Source organism: Candoia aspera, chromosome 1 (assembly GCF_035149785.1).
Source record: "Candoia aspera isolate rCanAsp1 chromosome 1, rCanAsp1.hap2, whole genome shotgun sequence".
NCBI lineage: Eukaryota > Metazoa > Chordata > Lepidosauria > Squamata > Boidae > Candoia > Candoia aspera.
Window position 1 is genome coordinate 21,874,339 of NC_086153.1, and position 21,661 is coordinate 21,895,999.

At 44.1% G+C, this 21,661-nt stretch overlaps 1 protein-coding gene across 8 annotated transcripts in view; it reads right to left on the minus strand.

Moving 5' to 3' along the window:
- DNMT3A (DNA methyltransferase 3 alpha) overlaps nucleotides 1-21,339 on the minus strand; it is a 118,231-nt gene extending 96,892 nt beyond the window's left edge. For 6 of the 8 annotated variants that reach the window (XR_010067712.1, XM_063300092.1, XM_063300086.1 and 3 more), the window contains exons 1-2: nucleotides 21,171-21,339; nucleotides 4,883-5,121 (exon numbers count right to left, since the gene is read on the minus strand). Coding sequence is in view for 7 of the 8 variants with exons in the window: in XM_063300092.1 (XP_063156162.1) it covers nucleotides 4,883-4,951 (69 nt within the window). In the remaining variant the exon portion in view is untranslated. The other 2 variants (XM_063300068.1, XM_063300062.1) reach the window with 2 other exon arrangements.
- Nucleotides 21,340-21,661: the final 322 nt, after the last annotated feature.

A 21,661-nucleotide genomic window follows, 5' to 3' on the forward strand; every position in this document is an offset into this window, starting at 1 on the left:
TTTTTCCATCGCTAACTGGAGATACCAAGAAACTGTTAGGTACAAAGCAAATACTCTATCCCTTAGCTCCTACTCACTTCTGAAGTCTACTTGGTCACTCTGACAACTTGCTCATGTCTGCTAAGCTATAAAAACAATCTAAGTGTCTACACATGTGAGTCCTTCAATCTCTCCCCCCACCAAATCCTGGTTCCTGCTATTTGGTGAGGATCCTGTTAAACAGCCCTACCCTGCCCTTGACAGGGCTGCAGTTCCAGGACTATTGACAAAGAAGCCAGGTGAAGAATACTCCCACAAATCATTTCTACCTAAAACACTGTCCTTTGTCTCTAAAACCTTTTACAACATAGTTAACTCATGCAGGAAATTATTACAAGAGCAGAATCCCCTATAACAGTGTTCCCCAACCTGCACAGGCAATAACATGGGGGAAAAGTGATGTCACATGTGTCATGACTTCATTGTGCAAACTGCATTATTCACATCATTTATGCAACTACTTCATAATGTGTATAACATCCTGGTGGCTCCTACTGAACTCCTATGTTCTCCAGAGTTTAGACACCCTCAATCAGCTGAGTCTGCATGAAGGTACCAGGCAAAGGAAGGCTAACCTAAATACTGGGCTAATTAACTGGGATGATCCAAGAGCTATTTCCAATACTGAGAGTGAACAAAGCACAGGTAAGTTGTTCTTAGTAAGCGAACCTCCACCCAGCAGTTAAAATGCAAAGTTCGCAAAATGATAAAAATAGCAGATTTTGCACATGTATAATGCATGTTGATATAGTGAAAATACAGACAGTTTAAGATACTAGAGGTATCTTGGGACCCCTGTATCACAGGCATCTAAAATATAACACTGGCCAGATTTTCTATGCCCAAGAGCACAGCTGGCATACCAAATGGAACTTCAACTGGGACATGAGCACTCCTCATGAGTCTTGCTGCTTTACTCTCCTTCCAGAAGAACTGAGATATTTAAAAAACACACCCAAACAGACCACCTGATATTTTAAAACAAGTTTAAATTTTTTGAGGGTTATTTGAGGGACTACTTCTCCCCAGTGATATCTACCCATCCCATCAGGTCTGGCAGAAGAGGCTTGTTGTGGGTTCTGTCTACTAAGGAGTGTCATCTGATGGGACCCAGGAGAGGGCCTTTTTTGCTGCTGCACCCACCCTACGGAACATCATTCTGCCTGAGGGCAGGCTGGCCCCAACCTTGACAGCCTTCCAGAAGGGCCTGAAGATGTCCTAACAGTCAGGAACCACGCTGAGACGAGGAATAAGTCTCTAGTGTTTTATTACTGCTACGTTAGACAGAAAATCCTAACAAACTGAAGAAGCATGAGAAAACCCATAAACCCCAAAAGTCAAGGCGGGTCTGTTCTGTGTCTCTTTGAATGGCTGCTCCACTCCTCACTACTACGCATGCGTTTTCCCCCCTGGATAGGGGCCCCCTCCTGCTCACCATCCGTGCTCATGACAGAAGACTTGGCTTTGCCACCTAGGCTGAGGATCGGAGAGTGGTGTACCACCCATAAAATGGTTGTACTGTTCATGAATTACTGTGCTCTCCCGATGACTGTATTGCATCGAGGTGAAGGAGATGGGCGGTGATAAATTTGATTAATAAATAAAAATAAAAATAAATAATTGTTTTAATGTTTTGTATTGTTTGTATGGTTGCTTTAGTCTTTGTTTATTTGGTATTGTTTTAATTGTAAGCCTCCCAGGGTCACGAATGTGAGATGAGCAGCTATATAAATTAAACTGAATGAATAAATGAATGAATGCTACCCTATTAAAGACATTTAGTCATCTAGTATATAGACTCGCCCAGAGTCCCTCTTTTGGGGGAGATGGGCAGTAATTAAATTAGAATAATAAATAAATAAATAAAAATTTCCACAATCTCCCTGACATCAGTTGAAAAAGACTGAGGCCAAATGCAACGTATTCATGAGACCTAACCCAAAGATGACCTCCCCAATAACACTGCATATAGATGTTAAAGAGCATTTATGAGACAAAATGGCTCCTTGTAAAATTCCACACACCAGAGGCTAAATAACATTCTACCAGTATTCTCTCCTTTGGCTGCTCAAGGAAAGTAAAAAGTAAAGTTATCTTCAAGTTGGCTCTTGGTGACTTACACCAATGCATATCCATTCAGCCTTCCTGGTGCCAATACAGAAGCAATTTGCCACTGCTGCCTCCTGGGTTATTTTTTGGACTTCCCAATCTAGCCTACAACCCTGAAATTCTCAAGTTACTCCCTTATCCAAGTATTATTGTGCTCAGCTTTCTAGATCTGCCAAGATCATGTTATAGTTGCCACCTGCTACTATAGTATCCAAAGCCACAGCTGCATCCGGCAAAACCAACTGGAAGATGTCACATCCTCAGCATAGGACCACTATCAGGGCAACAAGGCAGTTTCCATTCTTAAATTGGGCCTGAATCCAAATCAAAAGCTGTGCAGATTCCATAATTCCTTAAAGATTACATTTATATCATTACATCTCAGCTGAATTTGAGATGTTTGGGTTAACTTTTAATGCACAAAAACACAAACACTGGAAAGAGAGGCACTTTCCATTCCAACCTGCCTTTTGTCAGCCACCCCAGAGTTGTTGCCCACACAGAAGGCGGAGGACCTTCTTCTGAGGTGGAAGCCTGACTATGGAATGTATTCCCTCATGAAACTTGCCTGGCACAGACATTAGGTTTATTCATTCTTTATTTGATTGATTGTTTCTTATTTGTTTATCCAGGAAACCAAGGCAACATAATTATACCTCCTCCTCCAATTTTTCCCATGACAACCCTCTGAGGTAGACTGACTGGCCAAAGTCATCTAGTGAGCTTCTGTGGCTGAGAGTAGATCTCCTAGGTACTAGTCCAATACCTTACCCTCTATATCACATCAGCTTTCTGGCAGTAGTCCTAGCGTAAATCCTGCTTGTTGAGATTGCTGCCCCTCTGGTTTATCCTGATGGTGTTTAATACACTGGGGTTGAGCAACAGTGTATATTTAAAAGCAAATATATAACAAATTAGGCTGATGACACCCTTCCAATAAATCCTGCTTCTGCCAGCCTGTTTCTTTCCTTGAGCTGTCCGAATCTTAGCCTCAGCAACCGTATTTACATGCAGTCTCCTAGGGAAACAGTGGCTGGGGATGAAGTGATGGCAACCCTGTGAACCACTGGGCACACGGTATATGAGGTGGTGATTCACAGCACCGCTGAATGCTGCTAGTTCAAGGCCTTATAGGTTTGTGGACTGGAGTTTAATCTAAAGGACTTTGAACTCTGCCAAATCCAGGTACTCTGCTGAGAATCCCATTTCCATCTTATCTCCTTGTCTAAGCTATGACTGGACCCCTGTGCCAACAGCTTGTTTCCCCAGCACCACTCTGGACAGCAACAGCAGCAATTAAAAACTACTTCCTTTATCTTAGAGACACAGCACAGTGGGTCAGGACCCCCACAATCTTATGTTCTTACAGCAGCTCCCTGCAATAGGTGATTTTTTCTCTCTGGTTTCCATCCTTGATCTCCCATCTCCACATTTCTTTGAGGTTAATTACTCTACCTGCAACAGTATTCCTCCCATCATGCTCCCTCCTAGCAACTCCTTTTGGCTATCACACAACCTGACACAAGCATATTCGCACAACCACTTCACCACATCTCCAGACTCCAGTCCCACAAGCAGTAACTGAGATAGTCTTATGTTCCTCAAGGGACAAACTTCTGATTGATGCTCACACTCTGCAGCCACTGCTTCCAATTTATTGGTCCCATCAGGGCTCAAGGCAGGACAACTAGGTCAGTACATAAATGCAGACTTTACCCAACATTTCCTGCATGTTGGATTCCATAAATGGCTCTACTTTGCCATTATGTGAGCAATCACAGTGTTGAGAACCAACTCACAAATAGCTTACTTCAACCACCTCTTTCACCCAAACCCATGCTGCTCTGCTGTGGTACACTCATTTCCTTGCAAAGAAAGCATACATCAGTGTCAGCTCCTGCACTAGGAGAAGCCCAATTATCCTCTTTCACTCTCCATCCTAGCCTAAACCACTCAACTCAGACAACAGTATGATTGCAACAGGCTTACCTTCCATATATCTAAACTTTGCAAACTCACATTCTAATGACCCAGGTCTTCCTTCACTTTCCTGGTCTGCATGATTGACAGTGGAACTTGTGTGGATTACCCTGCAAGATCAACAGGCTGGTCTTCTTGCCCAACTGCATGCTTAGGGGATGCTCTTTTCATCACACTTTTCGTTTGTCTCTGAAGCATCAAGCATGGATATAAAAAAAATCCAAGTGCTCTATTCAGCCACCACCAACATAGACTAGTCTGAACTCTCTCCTTCCCATATATTGCACCACTGCCTCTATAATTCTCATCTAATTAATGGATATGGAAATTAATCACAGTAGAAAGTTCCATTCCCAGTATTTGGATTAAACAGATGCCAAACATTCAGCAGTTTAGTCGGAGCAGTATGCAGATGGTGCACATGGTACCTGTGCTTACCAGTTTTGCACAGGCAAGTACATAAATGCTGCAATAATTCCCAATCACAGATTAGGCTCACACAACACATTAAACTCTACACATGCTTAATTAAACCCAATTGCTGTATTTAAGCCCAAACAAATGAAGCATATTAATGTGATAACACACTAAGACAACTGTGGGAGTCCCACAATATTCCAAGCCACAGAATACTCTATTCATCCTGTCTAGCATGTTGAGTGAACCATAATTACCCTGAAGCAGACACATGGGCCATCTAGCCATAGGACAGAGGACCAGTAGTGACCTCAGCCTCCACCTGAACCTTCCTTACCTTGTGAGCATCGACCGCCTCTCGATCCACAGAGAGACCGCTGGTGTCAACTGGCCCATTAGATGGCATTGTGGGGAAAGTGGGGCAGAGGCAGCTGCTACAGATTTTTGCTTCTGGGGCTTAATTTACAGTAGGTTCCAAACTTTACCCCAAACTGAAGGGGGAAAATGGAAAAGCAGCCCACGGCGATGATTCAATGCCCCCCTCTGTTGACGATTCTGCTCTGGTTTTCCTGCCACCTGCAACAGGGAAAGAGAAAGACGAAGGTGAGGCCCAGGCACACAATGCATGCACGGAAAGCCACTTTTGAGGGCCTCTCCCCAGTTGCAGGCAATCATTAACAAGCCACAGCCTTGACTCAGCCAAGCTGGGCCCCTGGTTCTTCAGCCCATGCAGTCTCAGCTCAGCAACAGAAGATACACCCTCCTCTTTCAGCTTTCCACAGTTCAGAAACCTTCCCCCTCCTCTGCATCCCCAGCCATACATCCCTTTCCTTGCCCAGCAGCACCTGTTGCTACAGGGACAATTACAAATCCAGCACAGGCCTTCTTGCTGCTGCCTCTTCTGGTGAGAACTCCAACAACCTCTTCTGAGGAATGGTGGGGAAGGTAGGGAGGAGGACAAGATGGGGTGGCACTGCACTCCAACAGAAGTTTTCATCCCATGTGCCAGGTGAAGCAGTGGAGCTTTCAGCACGTCAGTCTCCCCAGACCCCCAGCAAGCAATCACAACAGGAGTCAGCACACAGGAGGCTGACTTACTGCAATGCACACAAGTAGCCTTCAGTCTGAGCCTTGTGGTAGCGTTGCCTTTTGACAAACAAGCCAGGGAATGGTCCAGCACCAAAGGGGCAACTGGTACGAGCCCAAGATTCCATCACACACAGCCACTGGGTGGCCTCTATCCTCTCTGCTGCAAGTGGTCCACTTTTATTGGAGTCTGTCAAGGGAGTCTGTCTAGGGAGGTGCGAGTTTAGATGCCTCCCACCTCCCAAGCAAGTTCCCTTGCAGTGGCTTTGATTGCCTCTGTGTAAATGTAGATTCTGCTCTAAAACCTCTGCCGTATCTAAGACTCAACCTATCAGGCAATATGAACATATAACCCTTTCTCCAATAGTTCAGCAAATGGTGCTAACACCCAGTAATTCAGAGATTAATATATTAATACACAGTGCTGGAGGAAAATGAGATAGGTCATGTATTCCAATCTGCACTCACTGCTACTCAATACACTTACATGCCATAAACTATCAAGGAAATTCCTCCTCTCTGGAATGTCATTGTGTGCAAACAGAACTAAGTCTCAACATTCAATCAAAGGAAATGTTGAAGCCCCACAGGTGGTCCTTGACCTCTGCAATATTTACCTCTGCCTTCCCAGAACTGCTGTTTAGCATGTTTTGACACATTTGTCTAGCTGACAGTACTATTTATGAGATCTATGAGCATAGGCATCTGTCCCCCATGCTTAGCAGCCAGCTGCCTCCCAGCCAAAGCTGATGATGAGCAGGGAGGAAAGGATGGCACCTTATTACAAGAAAGAGAACAACACTAGCCAATATTTTCCCAGCCAAAGGGTTTGTCTCTTCTTCCTATGAGAGTCTGTTCTAGTGACATCTGGAACATGCTTTCTCTAAACACACACAGACAAATATGTGCACATCTATGTGTGCACACACACCTATTTTCCAGGACCCCTTGCATATTTTGCCTGTTTTTCCACTCCCACACCCATTCCATACAAAATACCAGCAGGGCTCCCTCCCCATATCTCTAAATGCAGCCTATATGCCCTCCACCCACAAAGCCATAAAAGGATCAAGGCCACCAATGCTGCCCTACTGTTGCAGTAGGAGACACAGCAGTAGTTAAGTCCCTCTATGCTAAAGGAAAGGTCCAAAGAGAATAATCATTTAGGCATCTGCTACTCTGAAGATGCAACGCTTTTTCCAAAGCAGGCATAAACAGAAGTAGCCCCCTATCTGTTCCAGAGGAGCTACCATTTCCCCTCCCTCAGCTCAGTTGTCATCACAGGGAAACTGCACAGATTCCCCCTAGAAAAAGCAGCAGAGCAGTGTTCTGATCTCCATCCAACAAAAGGTGCTAAAAATAATCAGGCTCAGATCAATCCCATAAAGAAAGGGGAGGCTGGACAGAAGAGGCCATGTCCACACAGAAACCCCTCCCAGAAGTCCCTTCTGTGGGTCCTGCTGCCAACCCCCCATTAGCAAGAAAGGAGATGCTTGCTGTCCCCTCCTACAGCTGCCTTTCAAGCAGCACTGGAGCCGATAGCAAGCCTCAAAATCTTACCGCACTTCTTTCCCTTCTGTACTGCTCTGCTCCTTGCTGTCTGCAGGCAGTGTTCTTCCAGAAATCTATCAACGGTTCTATAAAAGCCCCCTCTTGCCTAGCCATGGCCTTCTTCCCACTCTTGCTCACTCACCAGAACCCAACTCTGAAACCACACAAGAGGAGGGGCTGCTGCCCAGGCAGCTCAGCTCCGTGAGCTGGAGGAGGGAAGGGCTTTTTCACCGCACGACTAGCTCCCACACAGAAGATACCCTGCCAATCACCTCAGAGCAGGCTCTGAGGACATGGAAGGGACATGCCCAGCTGTTCTGGCTATAGAGGCTGCACAAGGCTAGTTCCTTTTATCAGCCACATGAAAGGGAGAAAGTGCTTGACATGCCCATGCACCTGCCCGCTCTCCCCCAATTGCTCTCTGGTAGGCTACCAACCCAGAGAGGCTCAGAATCAAGGCCCTCAGTAATTCAGGTGACACAAGGAGAGCCTGCCGAGACCTTCGCCCATTCGGGGCAGGAGTGCCATTTAGAGTACTTTGCATAGTGAGTTTTGTACACAGAAATGCCTTCTCATAGGTAAGCCAGCATCCTCAGTGGTGTACTGAAGTGGGAAAGTGCAGAAGAATGCAGCTTTGGGGACATTTTTAGTGCCTGAGTGACAGAGATTTCAGATGAAATCATGTACCTGCTCCCTCCATTCAATGAATATATAATAGGGTTTTCACATTCTACTCTTGTTTGTGACTGAATAGCACCACAGAAGTCAGAAAGTGAGAAAATGTTCAAGCAGAGGCAGGTTTTTTTCTTCTGTGATGATCATCCTACTATACACTAGCATTTCAATGGAAGCGTTTCTATGCAAGGCTATCTGCTTTTATAATTTAAAGCAAACAGTTTTATTTCAGCTGGTTAAAAATCCTTTTGGAAAATGCAATGTATTTTATACACTGAATAGGGCTTACTACTGGAAACTTTGTGTTAAATTGAAGCCATCCAAATTCTGTTAAGCAGAGTATATATTGCTGCTGTTTGGTGAGTCTGTGTATGTGCATCTATAGGTATAGGCATGCTTACATGCACAGCACAATGTCGGAATGAGCTCCCGCACGTTTAGATTACCTAGCCTACAACAGCAAGGGAAAATTGATGCTAAGGTAGGAGAATCTCCAGTTGGATCCAGCACACTTACTGGAAACAGACTAAACATACAGTACTAGGATTTTGAGGACATTGTAGGAGGAGAGCTGTGTTAGTCTATGGTGGCAGAAAATAAGAATACATCTGGTAGCACCTTTTCTGGCTAACACATTTTATTAAAAAGCATAAGCTTTTGTGAGCAGCAACTCACTTCATCAGATGCAGAGGGTTGCTCTTCACAAAAGTTTATGCCTTTCAATAAAATCTATTAGTTGGAAAAAGTGCTACCAGATTCCTAAGTTCTTTAGGTAATGCTTTGAAAACAAAACAGGCACAAGGTCCCCTCCTGAAGTGTCCCAAAAGCTGTGCAATGGAGCAAGAAATAGTGGCACCAGCAGTCCACAGCAAGAAACAAATTAAAAACCTTGTCCGATTCAACTTTTGCATGGGGCAAACATGGTTTCAACCCTGATGAGACAAGGAAGCTGACAAGCAAGACAGGTTCAAACTGGGGCCAGCTCTTATCACTTCCCTTCAGCATCAAGAATTGGGAAATAACTAACTCCTACTTGAAGATTCCTTTTAGATATGGTGTCACATCTCTTTTCCTCCAACTCCAAGTGTCTAAAGCCATCACACCTAGTGCGTAACACATTTTATAGCAGTGGAGAATATATTAATTATGTAAAGGGTGAAGAAATACTCCTTCTTTTGATCCATCACGAATCTATTGCCAGTTGATCAAGACTTGAGAAAGAAGCAGTCAACCCAGGGCACCTCTCCCAAATTATCTGGTTCAGCCACATATCTTCTGCCAGTCTTGATTTTATGGTCTCCTGGTATGTATCCAGTAACAAATAGCCTTTCAAGGCACGAAATGGACCCAGAATATGTGCAGCTGTGCTAATTCCTCTCCACAAGCAGAAAAGTGTGAAAGGGTATTCTGGCAGGTCTGTGCACCAGGAACACCAAAAGAGGAAAGGCCTTTTTTATAAATTTCTGACAGGAATACGCCTACAAACGTTCAGGGAGATGATGGCATTTAATTCCCCTCAGCCTTCTCCACTGGCCATGCAGCCCAAGCCTGATAAAAGGCAGGTTTAACAATATTTGGGGGACAAAAATGTTGCTGTTCAGCTTTCATCAATATAAAAAGTAAGCTCCCTATGAAAGCATTTGGTTAAACATTTTGAAAACCCTGTGGGTTATTTTAAAACCCTTATGGTCCATATGCTATTTTTATTTTTATTCTTTCTATCGTTTGAACTACTTTTAAAATATTGTTATTTTGGTCTGTTTCTTGATCTCCCTTTCAAGGAAATAGCCAGGATATGAGCTTTTATCCTAACAGATGGAGAGATAGGCAGACAGACAAATATGGAAGAAATGAAATCACAGTTCAAAAGCCAAGACATGCCAGAAGTCCAGGGCCACATCTTCAATAACCATGTACTCTTTCCGCCTCATTTCCTTTGCCATCTTCCCCCCTTTCAAACTTTAGAACAATGAAGGGGATTTAAATCACATTATAAAATGCTATATATGCCATATCCAGCACACTTTACTCCAGGGTCCATGTCAAAATACACACTACCCACTACTTGGCCAAATCTGAATCATGTTTGCTCAGTGGGTCATTCCTTGTTAGGCTGCTCATAAATTTATATACACACCAGGCCTAGCTCAATGGTACCATCCACACTGGCGAAGAACCATTCCCAAATAGGCCATTTGTGGATAAGACCCTTCTGCCTACTTGCAGGACTCCATAGGTTGCAGAAGTACATTGGTTTGTAAAGGAAATGTTTATTTATTTATTTAATATCCCGCCTTTATTATTTTTATAAATAACTCAAGGCAGCAAACATACCAAATACTTCTTCCTCCTCCTTTTTCCCCCACAACAACAACCCTGTGAGGTAAGTTGGGCTGAGAGAGAGGGACTGGCCCAAGGTCACCCAGCCGGCTTTCAGGCCTAAGGCGGGACTAGAACTCTCAGTCTCCTGGTTTCTAGCCTGTTGCCTTAACCACTAGACCAAACTGACTCCCTTAATTAAGCCCAACAGGATTTGAGCATGCTGCATCCTCTTGGAACCCCAAAGTTGAATGTTAGTTAAAAAAAGAAAAAAATACATGAGAGCTTCAGCAGCATGAGGCCAGGTCACTGAGCAGAGAGGTATGAGGTCCCAATAAGGTTGCCATGTTAGGCACCTACATCTTTTCTCAGATAGCTTTTTCAGTTGCCTTATGAGGCAACAGCAAAGACAGTGAGAGATAATGTTTTAGTTTAAACTATAGCCATGCTGCAAAGAGAAGCTGCAGTTGTACCTGGCAGCCTGATTCACCCAAATGCCCCTGGACCACACAGTCTCCTCAACAGTGCAATGTAAAGAAAGAAAGGGGGGTGAGGAAGAAAATCAGTCTCCTCAAGCCCACAAGCCCCTGGGAGAGGGGGCAAAAAACCATAAAGTTAAAAATTCCCTTCTTGTACAGGGGTTTCAAAGGGAGGGAAAGCATGCTGGTTTTCCCCCCCCCCTATTCTCCAGAAACTGTCACTTATCCCACACTAAATAAAAAAGCACTTGTATCTTTGCAGATGACAGATTGACAAAAACTTGAACCTATGAGCGCCACAGAAGCTGCAGGGAATCTTTCCAGGAGAGCAGGGAATAAAAAAGGTCTCCTTTCCCTTCTCCACCCAACACCCCCCACCCAGCTCCTGTTCCTGTTGTAGGATACAGCTACATCGTGACATGTGGTCCTTTTTATAAGCAACAGAAATGAGTGGGCATCAACTCCACATCTTTCTGCAATTATAGTGATGAATTAGATATAAGATGCTCTGAAAAGGACTTCCTTTTGAGAACCCGGAATCAACTGCCAATTGTTTTCAAATTCAGTTGTAAATTTATTCAAAAAACTCTGTAGGATAAGAATGTCTCTCAGAGGAAGCCAGGAACCATGGCTCCTTCAGCTCCACTCAGAAGCAAACAGCAAGAAACAAGACCATGGGGAGCAAGGGCCCAGTGGACCATTCCAAGGAACAGATGTGGCCTCTGTACAGAAGGCAAGAAATCAGGTATATACTTCACATAGCAAAATAACATACTTGTGGAACTCCCTCCCACAGAACATGAAGGTTGCTAGTTGTAAACATGAATAAGTGCTAGACGAAAGTAAAGGACTCAGAGCAGAACCAACTGATTTCATGATGGGGGAAAATATCATTCATCCACAAGGTAGTCCATATAAAATTTTCATCAAGCTTCAGATAAGCCATTAAGAAGCCCGTCCCAATTCATCTCCTTTTCACACCAGTATAAGCTAAGGATCACAAAGTGATCTGGAGGAGGACAGGGACAGCTCTGAGGATTGAGAATTAGCATAGTCTTGTTCAGCAAAAGAATGACTCACAACTCAACAACGGAAAGCCCACTCAGATGTGTGACTTACCAGTTAAGAGTAGAAAGTGCCTGCTGACAGACAAAAGGCACCCATCCATTCTGGCTCAGAGAACAGGTAAAAGAAAATGGAAGTTGCTCTTCTACAGCATATCATGTGCTGTGAAAGCCCACTGCTTGTACTTTAAAGGATGACCCATTATTGCAGCTTAGTCTTTATTTCCCCTCCAGCTTTCATGAGTCAGAGATGAATATCTCCCACTGAGAAGCAGAATATGACAATATGACAATGATGAAGAGGCAGCCGCAACAATTCAGAGGAAGCACTTGACTCACATACCCTTCCTCTTCTGCAGGCAACACACTGTACTAATAAGGATTAAGAAAATTCTGTCAATGGAGCTCCCAGCTCAATCCTTCCATGGCCAGTCTTGTTGGGCCGAGGGGCATCATCACCTCCAGCTAGTTGAATAACAGACTTGCCCAAAGCAGGACCAATATGAAAGGAAGGTAGTGCCAGAACTCTCCAGGGATGGGTAGAAACAACCACCCTATTTCTCCTGATACATGAGTGTAATATATTCATAGCTTCAAGCAATTAAAAATGTTGACTCCATCCTGCACAACAAAGCTGACTAACTGCAATATTTTATTTATTTATTTATTTATTTATCTACTTTATCCCCGCCCATCTCCTCCCGTCGGAGGCCTCTGGGCGGTTTACAACAAATGATTAAAACCATCAGAATAATAAAATACAATAAAAATACTATAAATAGAAATAAAAATAAAGAATAAAAAACCAAGTGATATCTGTGATCCACCACCCAGCCAAACATCCAAAAGGCTGTATGTCCCCTTCAAGTGCAAAAAAGCATGTCTTTGCAATGTTGCTCCCTCTCATCAGGTCAAATGGTAGGGCAGTGCAGGGCAAGCCCACTCCCACCCAAGTTAGTAGATGTACCACTCCTAGGAATAAACAGGCAGGCAGAGTGCCCTGGGGATGTGGCAACACATTGGGTGGGTGGCAGACAAGGGACCCTGGCAGAGACAAAGGGCAGCAAGTTGGAGCATATGCAGCAAGCTACCTTTTTGCCAAAATTATAAAACATGTATTGTGATATCACACAAGATCTGTCCTATTACATACAATAATGCATTACAAGTACAAAAGGAACGTGGTTTGTGTTGTGGTACTGCAGCACACATTTCATTGTTGGCCCCCATGTGGATGCCTATGGCAGCAAGTCAGGTTACTCCAGGACTTGGTATCCAGCACTATACAGACCATATATTCAGGAAGATTGCAGTGGTGAAGCCAAAACACACACATGCACATACCATATCACAGCCAAGTTGCCCCTAGAAGCATCTGCTCCCCAGTACTACAGAACAGCAATGGCAATTATAACTATAAAGCTTCTGAGGAAACTTCACAAACTATTACTGGAAACCTTTCCAAATCCTTGTAGGAATATGCTTGGGGATGTATAAGCCTCTCTTTGTCCCCTTCACCTCATTTATTTTCATCATGTAACTCGTTCCATGTAGGAAAAAGGAGTTTTCCTACTGCAGCTTCCAAAAAGGAACACCTAGCACTCCAAATAACAATGTGGGTCATGGCATTTCTGAAGCAAACAAGCTTACTAACAGTACAGTCAAGGATTCCAATGTATACACTTAACAAGCTTTACACAACCTCTTTTGATTAATGAGATTCATGCATCACCTATTTACCATGCATGCATTAGAGTAGCCAGCCAGAATGAAACCTTGAGGTTGGAATTGATTAATTCCAAAATCAAATCAGCTACTTCATCAAACATACAATATAATTTTGTTCTCTGCCCACTTGCATGATATAATGTTCCTGTCTCCATTTTAAATAATGTACTGGATAAACATCTCTTATTAGTTTGTTATTCTCTCATAAGAAAGTACTATTACTATTAAGAAATTATATTAGAATTGTGGGATAAACAGTTCAAATGGAAATTACCATAAATAATTAAGAAACTAGACAGTAAGTCAGATCCAGGTATTAACTGATCTGGCTAAGACCTTGCCCTAATATTGGTGCAAATCAAGTTTCAGTTGGAGTATGTTCAGTTCCATTCAAACAATGTGACAGATTAACTTTAATTATCAGACTGAATTTGCTGCAAGCAGATATTTAGATCAGATTTTTAGAATGGCCTCCTTTTATTAGAGATGATACTAAACTGTACCCTTTCCTCAGCACTATTTTTTTACTTGGAAGTAAAGAAAAAACTATCTGAAAGAATAATTGCCCTCTCCATGAGAGCATTAAATGTGGAAATTTAAAGCCCGCACTAGGGCTGGCATAACTGCAAACATGCCTTGTTCCCAGAGTCGATTTTCCTGCTGTGTGCTACACAATTTCAGTTCCAATAGAAGAGAGTATCTGTAGCTCAGGGTTGAACTGTGGAGTCCTTGGCACTCTCTGAGCTTGGTTGTTTACTTGCAGACATTTCATTACCCAACTAGGTAACATCATCAGTGCAATTCCCTTTTGCAACTTCAGCCCAGAATGTCTCCAGAATCCTTTCTCAGGGCCGGCTGCTCCGGCTGGGAAGACGTATAGAGCCACAGCAGGGCAAGCAACTGCCTTCTTCACAAGTGGAAAGGTCAGGAGGCCTGCGCTCTGGTCACAACCTGCCTGCCAACTGCCTGCCTGGGGCTGGGAAACACTGTAAAGATTTCTGAAGATATTCCCCCCCACCCCCCAAACGTACACTTTTCAGATGAGATCTATTTTGAGTGAACTTCACAGTAAAAATAACCAAGCAGGCAATGCCTGTGAGGGCTAAAGGCACAGATTGTTCACAACACTGGAGAATTCTGCATGTTCTCCCATGAAAAGGCTGACATCCCTGGGGGCTTCAAATAATAATCACTGCAAGCCTGAGGAAACTGGAGGAAGGGGGAAAGTGGTTTTCACCCTCCAAGTTTGCAAGGCAGAACTGAAACATAACATTTTGCCAAGTCTCTAAATGCAAACATTCCTTTTGTGTATCTCTCCCCACCCCTTCCTCCCTTTCTCGTGACAATCAAATTTGGCTCCCTCTGAAACACCAAGAAATTTAGAGATTATCTAATGGAGAGGCAGCCTCACCCCAGAATCTAATCCTACTTTCCTGAAGGGGTGGGGGTGAAAAGCCCCTCTCCCAACTCTCCATCAGAGTTATTCTAGACAAGCCACATCCATTATCCCCTCAAATGTGTTTAGACATCTAATTGGAAGGAAAAAAGACTCCTGCAAGGATGTTTCCAGCTGACCCAGCATGTGAGGGGTTATTGAGTACATTCCCCTCTCTCTAAAAGCCCCAGCTCACAAAAGGTCATCCCCTCTCCCCTTATTGCCCAGACCTTTCAAAAGCACTGGGCCTGAAAAATTGGCTTTGAGGTTTCTAGCGATAAACCACCCTCATTCCAAACTAGAAAAGAAGGAGCACCAAGATAGGTAGGCAGAGGTGACAGGGCACAGCCCTTTCCCAGTCCCATCAGGCCAGGCAAACAGCCACTAGCCAGCCAGCAGTAGGACAAGGCAGGCAGCAGATCTGACGTTTTCCACCAGGGACAGGAATAGGTCTACCTACAGGATGTTGGTATCAGGAAAGTCAGAAATAGCATACTAGGGATGGGCATAAAGCAAGAAATGTATTTCACTCTGTGCGTGGAACAAACATATTGTTCCTCAGAAGTCTGGCCAGACCATTCCAGTTGGATCATGATCCAGCCAAGGCAAAATCCAGGTCATTTAGGCTGATCCACCATTTTTTTCCCAACTGTCTCCCAGTCTGGAAAGACTGTGCCAGAACAACATGGTCTGGATCCATGCACTGACCAAATAGTCATGCTCTAGCTCCATGCACAGAAGAAGCATGTGTGCTACAATCTGTGTACAAACCGACTATACTGCCTGATCCGTGCATGGATCCATACATAATACCCATTATACTATTTTGTTTCAGAGTAAACATCATAATACAGACTGCAGAAAGGGAATAAAGTAAACCCGAAGTAATAAAAGCATGAGATAAGAAAAAAGGAAATGCAACTAAATCTAGTTGACCCCAATATAACACACTGTACTTTTCCATACATTTTTCTCCTTGAAAATCATCCTTGCTTCCATTACATCTATATATCACTTCATACATTAGTTGTTCTTTAAATTTGTCACTTCTTTCTCAGAATCTCACCAACTCCATCTAACCACAGCTTTCTCAGTCATCCACTTTATCTTGACCTATATATTCTTTCCTCAAATATTGTTTTACAATATGATCATTGTATCGTAAAATTTCCTCATATATTGTTTTATAATATGATCATTCTCTTTAATGATCAAACTGCCTCAGTGTATATTTCTTTTGTATTCAATACATATGGTCCCGCCTTAGGCACGGAAGCCAGCTGGGTGACCTTGGGGCAGTCACTCTCTCTCAGCCCAACTCAACTCACAGGGTTGTCGTTGTGGGGAAATTAGGAGGAGGAAGGAATATCAGGTATGTTCGCTGCCTTGAGTTATTTATAAACATAATAAAGGCAGGATAATAAATAAATTAAATAAATAAATATATTCGTGACTTTACCTCTTCTTGTTTCACCATACATTATTCAGTGCTTATGTTTTTCCTGACATTCAGATCTAACATCCAAATAACCAAGTGGGCAGAAGCACATTCTAATATATAGCTATTTCCATTTCTTTCAATGAACTTCATTCCTAACCACATATTACCTTTTATTTTTTTTTACTCACATTTGCACATGTAAACAAGACACATAAATTCATCTACTTTTTCCTTGTATAACTTGCAATCAATCACTCCTTCTTCCTTGTCAAACACAGACACCTTGGTCTTAGATACATTAATTTTAGACCCATTATACTCAATGCATCATACAATCTATCCAACATTTGCTGCAAAACTGGCAGACTGGTTCTCAGCCAACAACATGACATTATCTGCATACAAATGTACATGTATTCTCATATCCCCAGGCAATACACCTCTAGAGTAACCACAAATATTCCTCACACAATTATCTATAAATGCATTAAACAACCAAGGGGACATCACAGATCTTTTTCTTATTCCCTGCTCAGTGCTAAACCATTTGGTAAGTATTCCATTTATTCTTGTGCATGTTTTATTTTCTTCATATATACTACTCTTATAAAGATTCAGCAACAATCTTCAATTCCATACTCAGGCATAACATTCCATGATGCAAAATTATTTATTTTATCATACATTTTCTTTAAATCAACAAATCTACAGTAAACTTTCTTTCTTGTAGTCTTATACGTCTCAGTGACTTGGTGAGTAGCAAAATTCTACTTCACACACCCCATGCTGCACTGCACTTCCCAAATTATGCTTGTCATCTTTCTGTCATAATTCTATCAAACACCTTCCTGGATACATTTAACAAACCAGTTCCTCTCTAGTTTTTGCATTCATTCTTGCTAACATTCTTCCATTCATCAGATACATACGCAGCCTTCACACATAGACTCTAAACAAGAATCACAGCAACTGCATAAGCAAATACAACCATATTTTTGTATTTATCCAATTACAGCACCCACTACTGCAAGTTTACCATTTTTCAACATTCTTGCAGAATTTGATTTCCTTTTCACACATTTTTCTTCGACACTAATATGTATAGTATATGTTTCCACTTTTTAATTTATCGCTATTATTCCCATATAAATCTCTAAAATACTCCTTTTAGCATTCCCTGACTTCAATTTCACCCCAAATCAATCATTCCATCATTTTTATTCTTAATTCTATTCATTCTGTTGGAGGCCCCTTGTTTAACCTTCTTCATCTGCTCATTTCCAAAACAATTTTTAAAATTTTCATCAAATAATTTTTGGCTTCTTTTAAACTTGACTGTTCCTTGCTCTCTTTTGACTACATTCTTAGTAATTACCTTTCTCTCACCCTCATTTTTGAAGTAATATTCTCTTACATGGATTTCTTTCCTGATCCACAGCCTCTTTTCATCTTTCCACCCAGCAGGCTTTTCCACATTTTCCATTAGTGTAAGTCCACACACTTATGTGGCCCTCTGTAGCATAACTCTTTTCAGTCTGTTCCAAGCAGCTTCCACATCCACTTTCCATTCATTTCGTTGGGAAATTAATCAATTTTCTATTACTTTTTATATAGGACTCATACTTCCTTTCCTACAGTTCCACTTTCATTTCTTTCCTTTTCTTCCATGCCCATGTTCCCCCAATATCCACTGCTGAACATTACCAAAATGTCCTATATTCAAAACCCCTCATCATTCTTGTATCCTTCAGTAATTCTCTCAGTCATTCATCATAAACAATCTAATACATCAGGCTTTTAGATTTATGTTCATTCCTTTGCCATGTGTATACATGAATAGATTTATCCTCACACTATAAGCATATATTCACCAGTCACCATTCTCATTCATTCTTGGGTTGATGAATAGTCAAATCATTTTTCTGTACTATCTTGTCTCATTCCCACCCATCCATTCATATCACCTAACAGAATAATATTTTCTCCTGAACTGCACTCATTCAGAAACTCATCTTAACTCTTCCATTACCACCATTCATTGGAGTGTAACACAGGTATAACTAATCTATGGATTCCTATTTTCAAATAAACTCACAACAACTTATTTTATGACATATTTTAACCCTTTCATAATTCATTCCACACTCTCACTTCCCTGAATCAATCATCTACTCCACAAGACAACCACCTTCATTCAGATTTTATTACTTTTATTTATATATTACATTCTTCCCCTTTCTCTTAGTTTCACAGACACAATTCTGTTTTATTTTCTTTCATTTGTTCTTTCATGCCCTTTAACATTTACTGCTCTTACATTCCAAGTTGCAGTTTTCCATATGCCATGATCATCACTTGATGGACCCAGCTGACCAAAATCACGATACGTGGTTGACCAATTCACTTTGGTCAATTGAGGTCTTCACATAACGCTTTTTAACTAGGTTACCTGCCTCAGTCCTATCTGTGCCACATACAACATCCTCTGTTAATGGTAAGGACAGTGTCAGTTAGTTTTGGTACCTTTTGGCCAGTACATGTAATCAAAGCCCAGTATTACTCCAAACATGCTCATGATATTCTATGCAAAATAAGATCTCTAATCTAAAGACTATCTTGCAAGCCAACATTCTGTTGCCCACATCCCACCAACTTGGGCAACTTGGGGATACATGAAGTGTACTGACACACCTACAGAAAAGTTTGTTAACTATTTAAAAACTGTGGCAAAAACTGACACTTGAGCATCAATGTGTTCAACTGTGATGGGAACACTGGAAAGTGAGCACGAAGCTTCACCCTGAGCCCTCCAGCTGCTCCTTGGTGGGACAGATCCCCCAGCTCTGTTCTTCACTATGGGAAGACAATCTGGAGTTTGCAAGATCATCACAGCAAAAGAAAATAATAAGGGGGAGGCAATAGGGTCTTCCCTCCAGAGCTAATCACAACTGAGGTGAGGGGGAGATGGTTGTGCCACCAGAAATCAAATAAAATTAACTCAGAAGAAGCAACAGTTCAGGGTCTCCTCCCCACAGCTGGGCTTTGGACATATTTATCCCCAAAGGTCTGAACACCCCTTCCCCTTGACAATGATGAAGCAGTACATCCCCATGCATCAGGTCCTACGCATGTTCCTTCCTTTACCCTTCTTGTACCCTTTTCTACACCTGGCTCCAGTTCAGTGGGTCAGCTAGTGCAGGGCAGACAAGGGAACTCAAGCCCACCCCCCCTCACTTGGCCTAGAAGGGAGGAGGAGACATCCGCGGAGGGAGGAGGAGCCAGGAGCCTGGCACCGTGCCAGTCTGGAGCTGCGAAGCACGCAATGAAGGGAGGGGGACTGGCAGTGGCAGACATGGAAAACCTGCGGGAGGGGCCGCTGCACTGGGGGGAGCACACCCCGAAGGCCCCTGTCCACCTCACGTATCTGTTCTGCTAGGGAAAAACTGAGCCCGGCAGCGACCCCCCCTCTCCACTTGCCCTTCACCGGCAACACTGCAAAGCTTTCAAGGACACAGCTGCGCCCTCCCCCCGCACAGAACAGTGACAGCCAGCGCCTCCCCCCGCCTCCGAACATGCACCAAGCAACGAAGCCTCCCGCACTGGACAGGCCGCTCGAGCGAGGTGGGGGTGAATGCAAAGTGCCTGGAAAACAAGCGCCTGCTCTCAGTGAATCATTTCCGCCGCCCCATTTTACAAACGGGGGGGGGGGAGGGCTAAGCCAACGAAGGGTAGCAGAAGCAGCTGGATAATTGTACTAGCCCCCGCCCTCCCCCGTGCCCGGTCCCAGCTACAGGTGTGCGCGCGGAAAGGCGAGAAGCAGGGCGATGCCCCCAACGCCCAGCCGTGCCCTGAAGCCTCCGAAGAATCCCTCCCGCGCGCCCCATAAAATCTCTCCTTGCCTGTTCCGTTTCCCTAAAATCTTATCCTGTTCGCTCAATGCCTCTCCTCGCGCGGGGATTAACGTGGGGGGGTGACACAGGGCCCCCCTCGGTCATGCCAGGCTGCCATTTTTGCCGCTTCGCCCTCCTCCGTTCGCAAGAGAGCGCAAAAGCATTCCGCTTTGCAGGAGAATTTCCTACAGGGGAGGGGGAATGGAAAACCCCGACAGCTTCCCCCACCCCAATCTTCGCGCGTGTCTCTTTTGTGCTTGCAAAAACCCAATGCATCTTCGCTAAATAAATAAATAAATAACGCTGTACAGCTCGCTCGGGTGAGACACGTCCGCAAAAATGAAGAATAATAATAGAAGCTTCCCCCCCCACGCGCATGTATATTTACAGACAGACACACAAACACACACACGCAAACATTGCAAAGCATGCCTGCACAAACGCGCTTGGGGGCAGCGCAGTCGCACTCTTCCCCCACGCCAAGCTGCTTTCCTCTCCCCCCTTAAGGTACGTGAAGTTCAAGTTCGCCGAAATCCGGTGGGGGGAGCGCTTAAGGCTGGGCCAATCCTAACGGGGGAGGGGTCACCCCCTGTCATCTCGCTCCCTCTGCTTTTCCTGTTCTGATGCCAAGAGTGAGTCCCTTAAACTTGAAGGGGGGAGAGGATCTGAAGCCGTGCCAGCAGCCCCCCAGGTTCAGAAAGGAGAGCTTGAAATTTCTGTGCATGAAATAAAATGCAACAAGCGCCCGGTAGGGGAGGATTGCTGCTGCAATTTTGGTTTTCCTGTAAAATGCAAGCGGGGGGGGGGAGGCATCCGCCAGCGTCTCTGCACCAGCCTCGCATGTCAAAGCAGATTACCCTCCCCAGGGCGGAAATGCGGGAGGGTCTGGCCCTGGCATCGATGACCCTCCCTCCGTGCAAAGTGTCAACTGCACCCCCGGCCTTTTCGGGGTTTTACCTTGAACCCCGGTGTTCCTGCTGCAGCTGCTGCTTCCTTCCCGGGAGGGGGGGATCCTCCTCCTCCTCCTTCCGCGCTCCTTGCCTTGCCCAGCCTGTGGAGGAGGCCTCGCCCGCCGTCTCCACTGCAGCAAGAATCGGATCCGACCGGCTCGGATCGGACGCACTCGGCCCGCAGGGCCACTGGAGAACGAGAGAGGGAGCTCGGGAGTACCCGCTGCGCGGCAGGCAGATAGGCCAGCCAGCTGGCCGGCCCGGTCCTAGCGCTAGCAACTCTCTCCCTGGTTACCCTGCTGCCGAAGAACGAGCTGAAGCCCTAAGCAAAGCTCTCGTTCCTACAGCAGCTTTTTCACTGCTCGGAGACTCCCCACCAGTTGCCGCGTATCCTAAGGGCTGCTGGCTGTGTCCTGATCAGCGAGCTCTCACTGACTGATGGGCAGGCCCGGTGGACTATCATCCCAGCAAAGGTGCTAAAAGAATTGCTCATAAATA